The sequence below is a fragment of the Rhincodon typus genome, chromosome 26 (assembly GCF_021869965.1).
Source record: "Rhincodon typus isolate 14 chromosome 26, sRhiTyp1.1, whole genome shotgun sequence".
In the NCBI taxonomy this organism is placed as follows: Eukaryota; Metazoa; Chordata; class Chondrichthyes; order Orectolobiformes; family Rhincodontidae; genus Rhincodon; species Rhincodon typus.
In genome coordinates, this window is record NC_063357.1 from 7,535,551 (window position 1) to 7,553,282 (window position 17,732).

The window sequence follows — 17,732 nt, forward strand, 5'->3', positions numbered from 1 at the left end:
GCAGTAATATAACAGACATACGTATGAAAACAGACACAACAGGACAAATGGGGAAGAGAAATATATTCTGAAGAAGGGTCACTGGTCACCTTGAAATGTTGGCTGTGCTTTCTGTGCACAGATGTTGCTAGACTTGCTGAGTTTCGCCAGCAATTTTGTTTTTTTTTTAAGAGAAATATTATGTAGTTTTACACATTTACATCAATAATACTTCACAACGCTTTGTCATGTAAGAATTGGGTATTTACAGTGAAGTTGGACGAAATTAAACTGTACTGAAACTGATCTTGTTAATATTACAGTAACCGAATTTGCAGGTAAACAAGTGTATCTTAAGTTTTTGGCAAACAACCTTGCATATGGAGTTAATTAGCTGGGAATACCTTTTTAGAAATTGAGAACAGAAATAATGTTTTAATAGAATTGGTACAGATGCTTATTTTAATTGGTTTTTTTAATTTCCTTCTCTTTGAAGAACTTTGCTTCTTGGATGCATGCAAGTTGTACTAAAGGCCTTAATTTTGAGTGCTGTATAACATGGATTGTATGAAATATATCCAGTAATGTACTTATCCACGTGGATGATTTCTTCAGGATCCATTAGAAAGATTGAATGTTACAGACATGCCAAGCACATAAAGAAAATGGAAAAAAATACTTATGAAAAATTTTCCATGCAGCAGTCTCAACATTAGCATTCAGCAGTGTATTCTGACATCAGAATTAGGTCATGTTCACTGACCTAATGACTGTATTTATCTCTGCAATGTTTCAACAGTTCAGTGTTTTAGAATGTAAAATTTGAAATATGTGGCATATGTCTCGATGCTTACACCCACCGGGCAATTTCTTAATGGCTATTGTTCTCTAGAGTAACTGGGCCAGCATCTAATTTTTATTTGAAATCTGTCTTTGTTGTAGGCTAACAGCCCACAAGATTTAAGGCTCTTCTATGAAAAGAACAAGACTTTAGTACCCAAGTGAGTATTACCTACTTTATCTTGGGTCAAACGTGGACCCCTTGGGTTCTTTCTTTCTTTCTTGACCAGTTTGACACAAGGAAGCTTATCAAGAGCCTTGCATAAACTCCATGTAGATCACATCAAATGCTCTCTCACATTTTAACATCAGGATTTAGTGTGATTTTTTTTGTTACCAATTTTGATGATTGTGCCCAGGATTGTTGCTTGGATTATAGAATTCAGTCTTGAACTGTCAAAAATGAAAGAAGTTGTAAGAAAGGAATCTTTTAGATGACCATCTTTCGAGATTGCTACATTTAATTTTTTTGAGATTTTCTTTAGTACTGTCAAACAAAGTTCAGAATTACACTGTATATTTGCAGCGAATAGGAATGTACTGCTGTTATTTTGTTATTGCGTTAGTCTTTTTAAGCAACTTGTTTAAGGTGTTGGAGCTTGGAAATTGAGTTGCTTCCATTCTGTGCACTGTTGCCACAATGGATCTGTTATAGCACTGCTGCATGTGTGCTGAGAATTCTTTCTCTATAACTTCAATAACATACCCAGCTCTGACTTGAGAAACATATACCATGCTATAGTGCTGAATTGTTTTCTGATTTCCCGCATCATCTGCCCTCTTAAGATCTTTCCGCACAAGCTTGCTAATATGGACCAGATTTTAGACAGATCTGTAGTTTGAAGCTAACCTTCCCACATGGAACCTACATGGACCATTAATGCTGAGTACAGAACCTTCAGTCCCATCACTTAGCTTGACTACTTTTAATTGGAAACTATTGCACAGTTTCATGTGCTGATGTTGCTAATACCAAGGCATGTGAATTTAGTAAATATGGGGAAAGCAAAATTTTGAATTATTGACTAACTGGGCAGAAGGACCGCAGAATATAGGGCATCATAGAATGTAGTGTGATGAGCTTCAGTTATGCTTTACTTTTCTCACTTCAGTATTAAAGCTTGATTTTATTATTCTGTCTTTCATTGCCACTTTGTCTTTTGACTTCTACCGGTGATGGTGATTCATTTATCAAACAGCATCCCAAGCGAAACCTCTAGTCACCTGGGTGGCCTATTGCTTGGCTTGCTTCAGAGAAACCAGAAAGACCGAATGGATTTTGGTGAGTTGTTGGTTTTATTTCCCTTATTTAACATCCTGTGCTAAGTTTTAGATCTGCATTGAACTGTAATTACCTTTGCCTCAGCCCATCTGTTAATGCATAGATCATAGATCATAGAATCCCTGCAGTATGGAAACAGGCCATTCAGCCCAACAAGTCCAACTTGCCCCTCTGAAAAGTATCCTACCCAGACCCATTCCCCTACCATTTGTCTGTAACCTGGCATTTTCCATGTCTAATCCACCTAACTTACACACCCCTGGACACTATGGGCAATTTAGCATGGCTAATCCACCTAACCCGCGCATCTTTGTTACTGCATGAGGCAAACATGCTTTTTTAAAATTTGTGCGCTTGGCTATTCCAGTGCTCTCCTGCTGGCCTCATTTGAGCTCACCCAAAGCAATGCTGTTCGTATTTCAGCTTTCACAAAATCCCGAAGACTTATCATTCTTTTGTTTGTTGACCTAGAATGGCTCCTGATTCAGCAATGCCTCAATTTTAAAGATCTCATGCTTGTTCCAGATTGCTCCAGGGGTTCCATCCTTCCTATTTTTGTAACTTCCTTTAGCTCTACCTCCAATTCTGGTCTTGTATGGCATCACTAATAGTCATTGTTCCAGCATTATCAGACAAGCTTTTAGGTGCCTGGGCCTTAAACTTTGGATTTCCTATTTTAAAGTTCGATGTCTTTTCTCCAACTTCCTATTAAGATACTGCTTACAACGTAGCTGTTTAACCAAGCTTTTAGTTTCATGTCCTAATAGTAAAAGCAAACATTCATATGACAAATTTAGCATAGTTAAACTTCCTAAGAGGCTTTATCAAACAAAATTTAACCTTAAGTCACATGAGATAAAAGGACAGGTGAATAAAGATCTGGCTAGAGGTAGTTCTTAAAGGGTGTTGTAAAAGATACTGGAGCATCATGAGAGGTTAAAGCCTTAACTAGATGTGAGTTGAGAGTTCTATCAAATTAATGTTGTATGACAAATTAAGTGCGGTTTATAAAGTTATGATCCAACTAGCGATACTGGACAAGTCAGATTCCAAAGTGAAACCCAACTTGATTAGTCATAAATTTGCTTTTGGTTACTACGGTGGTTAATAACTGAACGTATTCACAAAGCTGCCAATGTTCTTTAACAAAAAAAACGCAAGTTTATTACGCAAATTAACATAAGCAGCAAAATTTCAACCTTTTCCCCACCAATATTATTTGCAGATACTCCGTCCTTGTGAAGTGCAGCAAACGTTTTATTAACCGACGCCTTTGGGACCAAGAGTGGACCGGTTGATCAAATATTCTGGTTGATCAAGAGGTCCAGATTATCAATGTAAAAACGTACACTAAGTAATGGAAATGTAATGCAAGGAGTATACATATCAAACGGCATAAATCACTTAAATAATAAATTACATAAAACTAACTGGCAGCGACCCTTCTCAACTGACTACTCAGACATTGTGATAATACGGTAAACTTCTGGTATTTCAGAGGTAACATTTTTGCCAGTTTATTGAGTGTGCCAGTTCATTACGTGCTGGTTAAAACAAAATTTGCTGTAATTGGTAAATTTCTTACTCAACTGATTCTTTCCGTTTTTGATGGCTTTGAGACCTCTTTAAAATTCCGAGGGCCTGGATTTCTCTTCAATCACAATGGTCTAGAGCTGGTTCTGTTGTCATAGATAGTGTTTTATTTTTGATGGATTGAAAATTTTTACACAGTCTCTCTGTTTGAGACTTAACATAACCATCTTGCCAAGGTGTACTGCTCCCCTGAGCTAAGAACCTGATTCAAAATTGTAAACCTCTGGTCTGTTTTCTCTGTATGTTATAAGACTATGCATTGTAAACACATCCGTCAACATCACGGGCCCTGCTAGACACTTAACATGTCCCATTCCTTCTGGGAAGGATGTCTTTAGTGCAATGTTCCATACAACTTTCTGACCTTTTTTAAAATACTTTCACAGAGCCTGAAACTGCACATCTAATTTACTACTAACTTGAAATCCAAATTCTCATATGATGATACATTTTGCACCTTTATCACGCCTGCCGCCTAAGGAAAAATGAAAAAGTATCCTGAAGAGGCATTTATTTTCCATCAGAATTCCTACTAATCATTTTCTATTTTACGTTGGCAGTAATAATATAGATTTGCATTAAACAGAAGGACTTTCATAAATTATATTCTATCCAGCTATTTTGACCACAGCAGTTGTTCTCATAATGTTTTCTCTTGACAAACTGTACTGTTGTAATATCTTCACCTTTTATGTGAATCATTTGTAAATTGTATGGTAGCATTAAATTGTATATTGCATTGAACTTCAACAAACTAGTCTTTTAGAATTTTATACTGGAATCTCTCCAAATAAACAAAGGGTTGTGGGCTGTATAAAGAACAATCTCTTCATATTTGTTAGATATGAAAACTTCACATTGATATTGAGCCAAACTAAGCTCAGTATCTCTTTCTGTACTGTTGACTATATCCACTCGTGCATTTAATTTTATGGAAAAATGATGTCCATTCAATCCCCATCTTGTCTTTCTGTAACAAAACTGTACTAGCGCCAATATCCCTGACGTTGACAGCTAGTTAAAATGGCTTCTCATTTCGACGCTGCTAAATTTGGCACGGTGGTCATCAGTGCTTTCAAATTGTCATAGATGCCTTTTTTTCCATTCAAATTCCTCGTCTTTCTTTTTGTTATCTTCTCTTTTCATTACTCTTTTGTCTCTTACTCTTTCCTCTAACTTAAATTTTTTCATTGCTGACCAAATCTTAGCTAATTCTAGCAGTGAATCTCTCTTTCAGGTTTCTTTCCTTTTAATGCCAAATACTGGCTAATCACTTTAAATGATTTTAAGGTCTCATCATTACAAGATCTTGCTTTTATTTCTACCTCTAACCCATTTACTGACGTTCTCAGTTTAGCCTTAGTCAAAGATTTCAAATAATCCAGTTATGTCTTCTATTCCTAGAAATGTCCTGGCAACATGTTGAAATTTCAAAATAACTAAATGTAATAAACTCCATAGCAACTCCTGTTTTTGGTTCCAATACCTCCACGTGCTTCTTTTTCTTTTTGTAAGTTCATTATTTGGACTTTACACTGTGGGGTTAGTCATTGAACATATTCACCCGAGGCTGCTAAAGTCCTTTAACCAAAGAATACAAATTTATTGCATGACAGAAAAAGAAAAGAGACAAAACTACAGAGTTTATAAACATTGTTTTGCTGTTTATGTTAAAAACTAAGTTTGAATCTTCCCCCAGGAGCATGTTTTACAGATGGCCAATGCCAGTGAAGTTTCATTTCAGCTTAGTTCTTTAACTTTGTTCTTAACTGAGTCTTTACAGTTTTGAGGGCCTGGATTCCTTTTCTGTTCTGATGGCCTAGAAACTTCTTTTCAGTTTTTACTGCTTGAAAACTTGTATCAAACTCTCTCAGCATGGAGCCTTAACAAAACTAACCTGCCCTTCTGTGAAGGTAAATTGTTCTCCTGAACTGAAAGTGTTCTGAATTGAACAATCTAGTGGTCCTGGTCTGTTTTTTCCGTATGCTGTAAGAATCAACATTGTAGATAACTTGACTGGTTAACATCACAGGGGCACCTCTAGGTTCGTAACTTAAGTCACGCGTCTTCTTGGAAATTATCTTTAGTTCATTGTTCCAAATGACTTGATATCCTCTTAAAAAAATTCAGTTTACATTTGTAGAGTTGAAATCACACCTCGTCTCGCTCTACTTTTAAAATTTAAATTGCCAAGTGCTAATGTATTATACACATTCATCTTCCATGAATTTCTTCCCACTTCCAGAATTATTTTCACCCCTGAAGGTAGGAGAGACCCACCCATGAATGCTTTTTTAAAATTTATGCATGGGATGAGAGCATCGCTGGCTAGGCAGCATTTATGGCCCTTCCCAAAAGCCCAGAGGGCAGCTAAGAGTCAGCCATATTGCTGTGGGTCTGGGATCACTTAGGCCAGACCAGGTGAGGATGGCAGTTTCCTTCCCTAAAGAACATTAGTCCAGTTGAGTTTTTGCGACAATCAACAATGGATTCATGGTCATCATCAGACTCTTAATTCCAGATATTTATTGAATTCAAATTCTACCATCAACTGTGGCAGGATTTGAACCCAGGTCCCCAGAACATTATCTGGGTCTCTGGATTAACAGTCAAGTGATAATACCACCAGGCCATCACCTCTCCTTGCATTGCCTCCCCGTGATATAATTGCATTTACTGCAATCTGTTCACAGATCCACTTTGGCAAGGCAGAGGAGTCCACCCACACAAGTATAATATCGCACTCCATGAGAAACTGACTCTGGTTGACAAAGTAATCCCTTAGGGGATTGCTATTGTCTATAATACTGGAACTCAAACATAAATTCATAATTGCAACTGATTTTATAGTTCACATTGGTGCTGCAGAAATTAACAATATACTTTGAACTACATGTTTTAATCCCAAATGGCTGTTTAGTTTGTCTCCAATCACCAGTTATGTTGTAAACCATTCTGTGCCTATGCATTTCTGTACAATGAAGTATTGAATATGGAGTTTAAAATTCATTGTTTTGTTGGAAAATAAATATGTTTATAATACCTTTGAGACACGACAAATATTTTTGTAGCTTGTAATATTTGTTCTCTGGAATCTGTGCAGAATGTTCAGAGGCAGCTTTAAACCATCTGCAGTTTCAATGAATAAAATAAGCTGAATTTTTGTTTTTCAGAAACGTTCTTTAACCATCCTTTCATGGATCAAACATTGTCAGTCAAAAAATGTAAGTCTGTGGTTTTGTTTTGTTGTTAGCGGTCTTTGCTAAATTGTTGAGAAATTGCTTCAATCACCTTTTCATTTTGGTTTATAAGGCCAACATTTAATGTCTCTCTTGATAATTTCTACTTTGGAAATGCAGCAAGAAATTCTGCTTCCACCAGTTTACCGATTCTCTTCCAAAGCAACTGACTGCAGTTAGTTGATTCACTCCCTTGAGATAACAACTGTCTACCAGAACAAGTGTTTAAATTTAGTTGCATTCTTTCATGGGATGTGGGCATTGCTGTCAAGGCCAGTATTTGTTGCCCATTCTCACTGCTTTTGAAATGAGTGACTACCAGAGCTCTTCAGAGGACAAGTCAAGAGTGAACCATTATTGAGGTAGGTCTGGAGTCACATGCAAACCAAGTAGATACGGCAATTTTCCCTAAAGTACGTGAGCGAACCAGATGGGTTTTTACAGCAATCAGTGACATTTCAATGCCGCAATCACCTGAGGCTAATTGTTATTAGTTGAATTTACACCCATCGACTACTTTGGTGTGGTTTGAACCCATATCTGCAGAGTATTATCTTGGTCCTCTGGATTGCAAATTCAGTAAAATTACCACTGCACCGCCATCTTTCTCACCTAATTACAATGCTGCTGAATGTAATGTTCACATGATGCTCTTTTAATGAAATTAAAAATGCATTGATTCAATGTCATTTAATCTCAAAGGAAGTTTAAATTTAATCCAGGTCACTGATTCTGTTGGATATGGTAATATATTTGCCCCAGACACACCTCTTCCCTGCTTCCTTTAAAGAATTTCTTTAATCTGTTTCTGTGTCTAATTGCGCTGATTGTACCTTTGTACCTCCTATGTTGCATAACAGTCAAATCAGGATCCAATAGCAGTTGTATGAAGGCAGTCAGCTTGTCCTGTTCCTGTCTGGGTATTCTGTGAGAGGTTTTTTGCGGGGGTCATGTAGTTTAGAGGAAAGAGGCAATATAGGAAAGTACATGCAATTCATAAATGCTCATAAAAATCTGATTTGTTTTGCAAGTAGTTTTTGTACGATGGAGTATCTTAAAGTTTATTTGTGACCTTTGCCGATTTATCTTTTGGTTTCCTCTTCCCATTACCTGTTGTTGCACATTCCATTGGTGGCAACAATCATTTTCTTTGAAAGAAAGGCTTTCACTGGCTTAAAGTTCAACTTAAGCAAGTGGCTTTTGAACCATTGTACTGACGTTGCCATTTTGACACCTGAAATCATATTGCGCTCAAATTGGTGACTAAAATAAGCATATTCATAAGTGGCTCATAGAGCCTAAAGGCAGTTAAACAAGTGAACTCTTGCATATCATTGGAAAATTAAGCAGCACTTTCAAACTTAGATAGAGATAGCAAGAACTGCAGGTGCTGGAGTCAGAGGTAACAAAGTGTGGAGCTGGAGGAACACAGCAGGCCAGGCAGCATCAGCGGAAGAGAAAAGCGGACGTTTCAGAAATTTCTGAAGTAGGGTCCTGATCCGAAATGTCAGCTTTCCTGTTCCTCTGATGCTGCCTGGCCTGCTGTGTTCCTCCAGCTCCACACTTTGTTATCACTTTCAAACTTAACTTCTGTTACTAATGTTTCTTCTTTTTAAGTTGCATTCTTCATTTAAAATAAAGTGTAAATTAGCTATCTAATGAAACAAAAGTAATTAATGCTGCTAGATTAGGAGAGGTTGAAGCTGGTAGATGACAGCATTTCCTGATATAGATCATTTCCATGACTTGAATGGTATTTTTCTGTTGCAGGCATAAAATAACAGCCTGCTGTTATTGTTTCTTCTCGCTATGGAAGTTTTTATTCAAGCTTTACTCTACCATTTTGCACAATGACATCAAGGGAAATGAAAGCACGATGTTACGGAAATTGTCCTTGCACTGTTTTTATTCCACCATTTTTTGAATTGCTTAAATCAAGACATGGTTGAATAATAAGGAGAATGATTGAAATACAGTTGATCAGTTAAATTATGGCTTTGCATTAAAATGTCTAATGAAATATAGCACTCAAGTCTAACCATTTGGAATGATTTCTATCTGCAGCATGCCCTGTGCCTGTACCCACGTGCCCTGGTTCTGTTTCTGGTAGTTCTTGCAGCAGCTCTCCGTCTTGTCATTTTGCCTCTCCTCCTGTGAGTAGCCTGTTTCAATGATGAATTATTTATTCTACTGGCTAAAATTGTGCCATTGAGATTAAATGACGAATTAAGTTGACCTTCAGTAATTTCATTAATTGATAATCATCGGTAAGTGGACAATTTGAAACTGCTGTAAAGACTTCTTGCTTACATGTATTTTGTATTTAATTCAACAAACATATTTGTTTCAGGTCAAAGGATATCCATTTAATAGATAGATAATCAGGAACACTTGTTAACCTAGACTTGCACAAAAAGAATCAAATCTGGCTGCAGAATTGCTAATGCTCTTAATTTATTAAATAAATACTTGGTCGTGCATAACTTAAACATTGCTAAAAGGAGTCGAAGAGTTGAAGCTTTCATCTTGCATTCGTCAGAGCTAGAACACAAACAGATTTAGGAAAAAAAATACACATTTTATACAGCTTGAGAAGAATGCGCTAATTGGCTGAGCCGTCGTTGGTGTGGAGATTCTGCAGAAACAGTTATTGCTTTCTTTCTGAAATAAGTGCAATATGTGTGCAAATTCTTCTTGCCTTCATGTGAGGGTCCTGTGTATTTATATATGTAGCTGCTGCATATGTATCGTATTGTGTATCCAGCTGGCAATTGGTTTCTGGTGCAATTCTCAGCCCATTCCAAATTATTTAATAAATGTTTTCCAATCGTAGAATCACATCTAATGGTGGATGTACTTATTCCTAACATTTACTGCATCGTAGAAGCTTGAGAAAGCTTGCTTCACCTGTCATTTAAATTTTGAGCCAATTTACAGGATGGTGCTGTCAAGCCATGAGGTTTTTTGCCTACCACAATGAGTAATGTGATATGAGATTGAGTTTCAGTGTGATGCTGGGCATGTAGATTGGCAGATCATAGCAAACAACATATCCCATTAACCATTTGCAACAAGCAGCATGCTTCTCATGCTCATCCAGCCTATGCTTGCAGGCTTCAAAAAAGTACATCCGCTATTCAGTGTGATTCTGCTATGGAAATCTTTTGTTAAATACTCTGGACTTGTAAACAAAAACTGTTGTGGAGCCCAACTTTGCTGCATCCCCATGGCAATGCACTGACCAATCAGACTCCATCTGCCTGATTTGAGAATTAAAATTGACAGTGAACTGTTGCTGAGTCTTCTTGGCAATGATGGCCCAGCCAGTCGCCACTCTTTCTGTGTTGAATAAATGGTGTCTCTTTAGTCAAATCTGTCTCTTACATCCTTATTCTGCTGAGTGTAAGCTTCAACTTCCCGGCTCAATTTAGCAATCTTATTATTTATAGAGAAATTAGCTCAACACTATTTTGACAACACACGTAATTCTGATTCACTCTAACACCAATTTAATCTGTATTCCAGCCAAGTTTGCAACCCTATATCAAAGCTAGCTGTAGATTTAGCCCACATAGGCAACTACAACTTTGTTTTTATGCATTTATGTCTGTAGACTGGTCTCTGCTTTGTTTTGTTGGTATTGTTACCAAAAGCACACCATATAGTGCATCAGAAGAACCATTTTCCTGTCTTCATTGGCAGACAGTTTGCAGAATTTTGAACAAAGTTGGAATGATGATGTGAAAACAAAGTGCTGCAGAAACCCAGCATGTCTGGCAGCATCTGTGGAGAGAGAGACAAAATTAATATTTCAAGCCCATGTGACGCGTCGGCTCTAAAAAACTGCTATATTGGACTCAAATCATTAACTATGTTGCTGCCATATCCATGATGGTTTGTAGCAATATCTTTTAAACCTTAAAACAGAATTCTTTTGCTTCTGTGCATACTTTTCACAGACAGCAGTAATTCTCAAACTCCAACTTGAAATTTCTGGTTCAAAGTTCTCCAAGCATTTTGGATTATCTGTAAGCATGCAGCATTTAGTGTTTGTTAGAGCTACCAACCATGACTAGATAACATGAAAGTAATAAGTGATCAATCATATATTTATGGTATCTATCCAAATCAGAGATTTGTTGAGTACGAGTGCAATGTCCATGATCTGGCTATCTGTAAGCTGGGCATTTTTAACAGTGTGCTGATTCAGCTGTAGGGTCTGTTCAGGTTTATGGGCTGGCATTAGTCTCAGGGTATGTAATTATATAATCTGTTTTCATTTAATGCTTTTATTATATTCAGGGCCTTTATTATTTTTATTCGCTGTACTGATTGGATGTCTGAAATCTGGGATTGTCTTTGCCCTGAAAGGGCCTGATTTTGGATCTCGAACTTGTATTCCGTAAATAATAATGTGATACCATCTTTTGTCATGGGATGTTTTGGCTCAGTGGCCAGTTTAAAGTTTAAAGTCACTTCTTCCATCTGAGATTAGTACGCTAAGTGGTATTGGCTTTCGTGTTAAATCGGGCCGAACCCTTCAGATCAGGCAATCAACTGCCAATGGAGACTTTTCCTCCACTTCTGTAACGAAAATGGATTTCAAGAATCCAAAAAAAAACTTGGATTTATAAAATGCTTTTTGTGAACACCGGATGTCTGAAAGTGCTTTACAGCCCATCAGGTTTTATAAAGAATTCTTCATAAAGAGTTGCCACTGTTGTAATGTAGACATAGGGGCAGCTAATTTGCATTTGGCAAACTTGAGCAAGCAGCAATGTTATGATGACCACATAATCTATTTTTATTATGATTATGTTGGAAGAATAAATTTGGCTAGGACACTGGGGATAACTCCCCTGGTCTCTTCAAAGTAGTGTCACGGGATCTGTAAGAGCAACCTGAATAGGCAGACTTTAGTGAATATGCATTTTGGTGCCTTAACAAGCCCTTGCTTTCCAGAGATTATCCTAAATTTTAGTTGTAGAGGAATTTTATAAAAATTGCAGAGAAAATTGACCAATCTAATCTTGTATTTTATGTGGTGAACTACATACACTGTCACAATCCCCCAAAGAGTAATATTTTAAGCATAAACAAATCTAAAACTGTTTTGTGTTCAAGAAGAAATCTGGCAGAATAACAGAATAAGCTGTAATTTGTCATTTTGAGTACAGTTCCATGATTATAGAGGCAAAATGTAATATTGTGTTCTGATATAGTAACGATAACACAAACTTTATTTTTCAGTCGTTACCAGATATGCAACGCATTCAGGAAGATGCTCTGTCTTCTCCTCCTTTGGGTCCGCCTAATTATCTGCAGGTTTCCAAAGATTCTGCCAGCAGTGGCAGTAAGAACTCTTCATGTGACACAGATGACTTCGTTCTCGTTCCGCATAGTATCTCCTCAGATCAGTCATGTAAGCAGCTACTCTTTGCTTCTGATGATTTTTTTTGTTCTGTCTATCTCAAATGTGTACTTTCGTCATTGTAGCTATCTAAACTCTAATACAAGCTGAGGATTTTGGGAGCAGCTTAACACCATTGTTGCAACATAGGCTATTGGGTCCTCAAACTGATTAGTAAATGTTAGGTTATTGTCAGCTTTCTGCAACCTTTTTTTTTAGCCATTGCATCTTTTCCAGGTTTGGGCTAAAAGCACATTGCTGCATAGAGTAAAGGTTTGTGTGATTGAGGTGCCCAATATTGAACCAAAATGGAATCTTTGCCTCCGTGACGCAGGAGAATGTTTGCCAAAAAATGGAAAATTTAAAAATTCAATGCAATCACTTTTTTGTTTAGTTTCTGGTGTAGTTTGTTTCTCCCTTCCAAATTTTATATACATCATTTTCAAGACTTATTCAAACAGTGGCACCTCCAGCAGGGCAGCACTCCATTATGCTACACAGGCATTGCTGGAGTAAGTCTTTAAAATATAAAAGAGGCACAAAGGTGCTAATTATATAAAAGAGGCACAAAGGTGCCAATTAGCCCAAGGTTGATATTGAAATGAGCAGATGATGCTGAAACTACATGGGCTGAATTGGCTGAATTCACATCTTTCCGAATAAGCAGGAAATGTGATAATTGTACTTTGGGTTTGAAACTGAAGTTTTTAACTTATTAATTAAATAGCTAATTTAGTCATGACTTAATTGTATTTGCATAATCCAGCAAACCACCTTGCTATGTTGTAACCCTGCTGGTATAGAATCGGTCTATGATCAGAAATTATCTGATGTACTGTTTAAACAATTACACAGATTTTAAAAAGGCTTGACCCCTTTTAATCGACTGATTTTAATCAGCGTGTAAACACTTGCCTATCTTTAACCATTGTATTCAGCTTGGAAAGGTAGCTGACAAAGTTTATGGTTCTAAGTCTGTTGTGAAAATTTACACAGATGACATGCCATTGGGGACACTTGGCAGACGAGCTTCCAGTGAATTTCTGATGTGTGGAGGGTATGTACTGGTCAACTAAAATTCTTTAATTTGTATTTGCTTAATAGCAATGGAGAGATGATTTGAAATTGTACAACATGTGTTGGAGATATGACCTCAACAGAGATATTGCTCTTTTTTTTAAAAAACCGCAAGTAAGGCCAGTTGCAGTGGATTAAGTTTGTTACTTAATGGATTTAGGATTAGACGGGGCACAAATTCAAAATTCACCACTTAAGAAAGATTCCAAACGAGAATTCGTTTCCTTTCTCCATCCTCAGGACATTAGAAATGTGAACTCCCAGAGAAAGTTGCTGACTTGAACTCCCCTTTAAAAGGAGCTGGATCAAAGTTATTAAAGATTGGGGATTAATAGGCATTAGGAGGAAAAAAACTTGAGCATAGAAATGTTACTACTTCATTAGTACGTTTCTCTGCTGTTTTAACAAAGATGGCAGTCTCTTTACAAAACATGGTTTAATCTTTTTAAATAAAGATCATTAAAATGCAGAAAAGAATTTGTTCATTAATATTTCCAGCAGTAATTTTGAGGCTTTTGTGCTCCTTTCAAAGGATCAACCGTGATTGGGTAGTGTAGGGAGAATTGAGTTCTCAAAACCATACATGGATGGGTGGATTGGGCTAAAGGCTTTCTTCACTTCAGACATGGTATATTTTATTATACAGTCATATATTTGAATAAAAGCTTGTATGAAACTCCTTGAAATTCATTGAACGTTTGCAGTATTATTAATTCAAAAAATATTCAGTTGATAAAATGCTGTCAGGCATGCACATAACTGTCGGCTTCATTAAGTCTGTTTCTCTTTTTGTGGAATGCATTTCTTAATCAGGATATGAAAGGAGATGAAAGTCTAATGTCTGTTGCTCTATAACAAACAGTTCTGATGTTTTGCATGGCTCCTTGTTATGTTTGCATGTGTAAACTGTGAATATATCTTTAACAAATTCTTCACTTGAGTAAAGTCCAAAAATGTATACTGAACTTTTGAAAATTAAAATGTGGCATTGCATCTCAGTACAATAAATGTTCAATTTAAAAATTCTTTCTGGTCTTTTACTTTAGGTATCAATTACTGAATTATACCTTTTAGTGACTATATTTTAATTTTTATAATAACTGAGGTGAAAGCATCAGTTTAAGTTTAAGTATGGAGATTAGAAAAAGTAGAGGTCTATTAGCTACGCCAAAAGTTCGGGTTTTCATTTTCTGTCAACTTTGCTCCTGTGAAGGATGTGTAACTCTGGCAAAAAAACAAGACTTTTTTAACCATTTGTTCTGTAGAAAGTTCTGAGAATAAATACATGGCAGATGTTTAATCTTAGCCAGTCGGAAGGAGACTTTGTTGAGTTATGAGTCTTGAGGTTGAAATATTCAAGTTCACAGGACAGGTCTTGCATTCGCAATTAAAAATTAAATCAGCATCTTCGACTTTCTTCCTCCTCAACTGTATCAGGCAGTCGCCTTTAACATCTTCTGGTGGCTCAGCTGCTCTGCAGAGACCTTCCTCAGCCTCATCCAGGTCAAGCTCTTCTAGCTCAGCCAACAGGTAGGACCTTCATGTAGAATTTATAAAGGAATGAACTTTGGGAGGGCTAACAGGAGAGTTTCTGCTTTGGATGCAGTTGAGAAGTTAAAACCAAAATACACTTGAAATTGTGCTGTTTAAGTTATGCTTCAACGTGCCAGTAAAATTAATTTCCCTCATCATGAATGTAAAATCTTCTATGAACTAGTGATGGTGCAGCTGGAATACTGTGTGCAGGACTGGTTACCGTAACTGTGGAAGTATGTTACATCATTGGAAGCAATTCAGAGAAGGTTTACGAACTAACATCTGGAATGAGCAGATTGCCAAATGAGGAAACGATAGACAGGCCAGACCTGTATCCTCTGAAATATATAAGATCCCCAGGACACTTGACCGTGTGAATGTCAAAAGGATGTTTCTTCTTATGGCCAAACCTAGAATTAAGGGTCATAATTTAAAAATAAAGGGCCGCCCATTTAAGTCAGAAATGAGGAAACTTTTTGTCTCTGAGGGCTCTGTGTCTTTGGAATTCCCTTCTTCAAAAGACAGTGAATACAGCATCTTTAAATGTATTTAAAGTAGAGGCAGATAGATTCTTGATAATTGAGTGAATGAAAGATTATCGGGATTATGCAGAAGTGTAGGGTTGAGGTAAAAATCAGATCAGCCATGATCTCATTGATGGAACAGGCTTGAAGGGCCAAGTGGCCTACTCTTGTTCATGTTCTTGAAGTGACGTCCTACAATGTAATTGAATAGTTACTTTTTCCATTTTTAAAAATCTGCATTGTGTTAACTTGAAGCATTGTTAATATAGCTGGTGATGTATTATCATCAAAATTAAAATTGAAATAAGGGTCCTCAGTCCTTCATCTGTGGGTAACCCAATTTTAAATTATTGAAAATCTATTCTTAAAAATATAGAATTAAAAATAGAAGAACTTTCAAAATCTGTTCCCAAGATAACGTGCAATTTGAAGAGCTTTTTGACCCTGCGAGTGTGGCCACTGTCTGGAACCGGGACTTGATTGGAGTAAATAGATTCTTGGACCGGTATAAAAGATGATGGAAAACATGAGTTGAAGTGCTTTTTGGGTATCATTCACCTATGTTTTAAATTTACTAGTCTTTGGTGGTGGTTCAATTGGGTGCAGAAGTGGATCGGTTTCCTGCCCCAATGTTTAATTACCTGTTAGTCCCCGGGAAGTCAACTGAGACAAGACTTGGAAAAATTTAAATTGAATTTGCAATTTTTTAATACCTTTGATGCAGAGGATGTAGTATTTGAAAGTTGTGATTATAAATTAAAACATTGTGCAGAAGCTGTTAGTTTTTCAGTTCAGCACACTTTTTGACTGGCGATTTTTGTGGGGGAGGTTAAACTTTTTCTTGAAAAAGGAATGGGAAGCTTCCAGCAGAAGAATAAATACTTAAAGCATCCCATGGAAAGTTGTAAAACCCCTGAATTTCTGTCAAATGGAGCAAGATTAATTGAGGTTATTGTTGACAAGAAATCGAACTGGATCAGCATACAACTGCTATGAGTATAAGAGCATGTCAGAGGCTGGGAATTATGAAGCATGTAACTTACCTCCTGACTTCCTAAAGCCTATCTGCCATCTACAACGTGCAAGTGTAGCTTCCACTTGCCTAGATGCAGCAGCCGGCTTCCGGCAGAAGCCCAACACCATCCAGCACGCTTGATCAGCACCTCCTCCTACCTGCTTATTCCTTGAACAGGCACACAGAATGGCAGCAGTGAGTATGATATGCAAAGTGCACTGCAGCAACTCAAGGTTCCATTGATAGCACATTCCAAACCTGTAACTTCTGCCACCTAAAAGGGCAGAAGGTGTATGACAGCATCAGCTGAAAGTTCCCACCTAAACCATGCACTATCCTGATTTGGAAATATATCACTTTTTCTTCACTATCACTAGGTCCAAATCCTGGAACATTCTTCCCATCAAAATTGTGGTTCTACCTGCTTTAGATGGTGCAGAGACACCTCCTTGAACTCCAACAACCATCTTCAACAAGAGCATAGTTAGAGATGGCCAATAATGTTTGCTTTCCCAGTGATGTTCATATGCCACAAGATATTTTTAAAAGTATTCATCATGCGAAGTCACTAAATCAGCATTCCTGTTGAAATCATTTTTATTAGATTTGCTAAATACCATTTGGTACATGAGAATTAATGAATTAAAGATGCGTTAGTGCCATATAATGCAATGATCATGCCATATATGAGTCATTGTATGAATTATTTCCATGCTGTGGAGGACATCCAAGTCTGCTGACATGTGTTTTTCCTTTTTAATATTGACTCTGTTTCTAAAAAAAACCTAACAATGTATATGTGTTCCAAATCTCCTCCCTGCACCTAAAGGTAAATGATTATTTACTTCAACTCTTCAATTTCTCCCACACCTGAATGGCACAAGTTTTTTTTTAAGAAGTGAGGCATTGACAGTTCTTTGGCAGAAGTATCCTAAAACACAGGAACATTCTTGGTTTGGCCTGTTAATTACATTTGAGTTGTATGGGAAATGCTTTGCAGTTCAACTAAGGTAGGTTTTCTTTGTCCTTGAAGAAGTCAAGATTGCCATTTGCTTTCTGGATGAACTTGGCATTAATATTGAGTAGGAACTAAATTCCACACTTGGATATATGTGGATTGGTGTCCTGTGATTGTGTCAAACATATTAGCTTCACCTTGTAGAGTAACTGGCTCTTCACCAAATATCTGAAGTGCAGTAAATTTCCTGGAGAGGTCAACAAATGTGCTTGGGTTCAG

General features: G+C 37.1%; 1 protein-coding gene across 7 annotated transcripts in view; it reads left to right on the forward strand.

Annotated features, from left to right (window-relative positions):
* The window catches only part of ulk2 (unc-51 like autophagy activating kinase 2), a 114,775-nt gene that overhangs the window by 61,205 nt on the left and 35,838 nt on the right, over positions 1-17,732 (forward strand). For 6 of the 7 annotated variants that reach the window (XR_007264824.1, XR_007264823.1, XR_007264825.1 and 3 more), the window contains 7 exons: positions 922-980; positions 2,019-2,101; positions 6,868-6,918; positions 8,998-9,086; positions 12,184-12,355; positions 13,340-13,400; positions 14,858-14,950. Coding sequence is in view for 4 of the 7 variants with exons in the window: in XM_048612493.1 (XP_048468450.1) it covers positions 922-980; positions 2,019-2,101; positions 6,868-6,918; positions 8,998-9,086; positions 12,184-12,355; positions 13,340-13,400; positions 14,858-14,950 (608 nt within the window). In the remaining 3 variants the exon portion in view is untranslated. The remainder of the gene's footprint in view (positions 1-921; positions 981-2,018; positions 2,102-6,867; positions 6,919-8,997; positions 9,087-12,183; positions 12,356-13,339; positions 13,401-14,857; positions 14,951-17,732) is intronic. The other variant, XM_048612494.1, reaches the window with a different exon arrangement.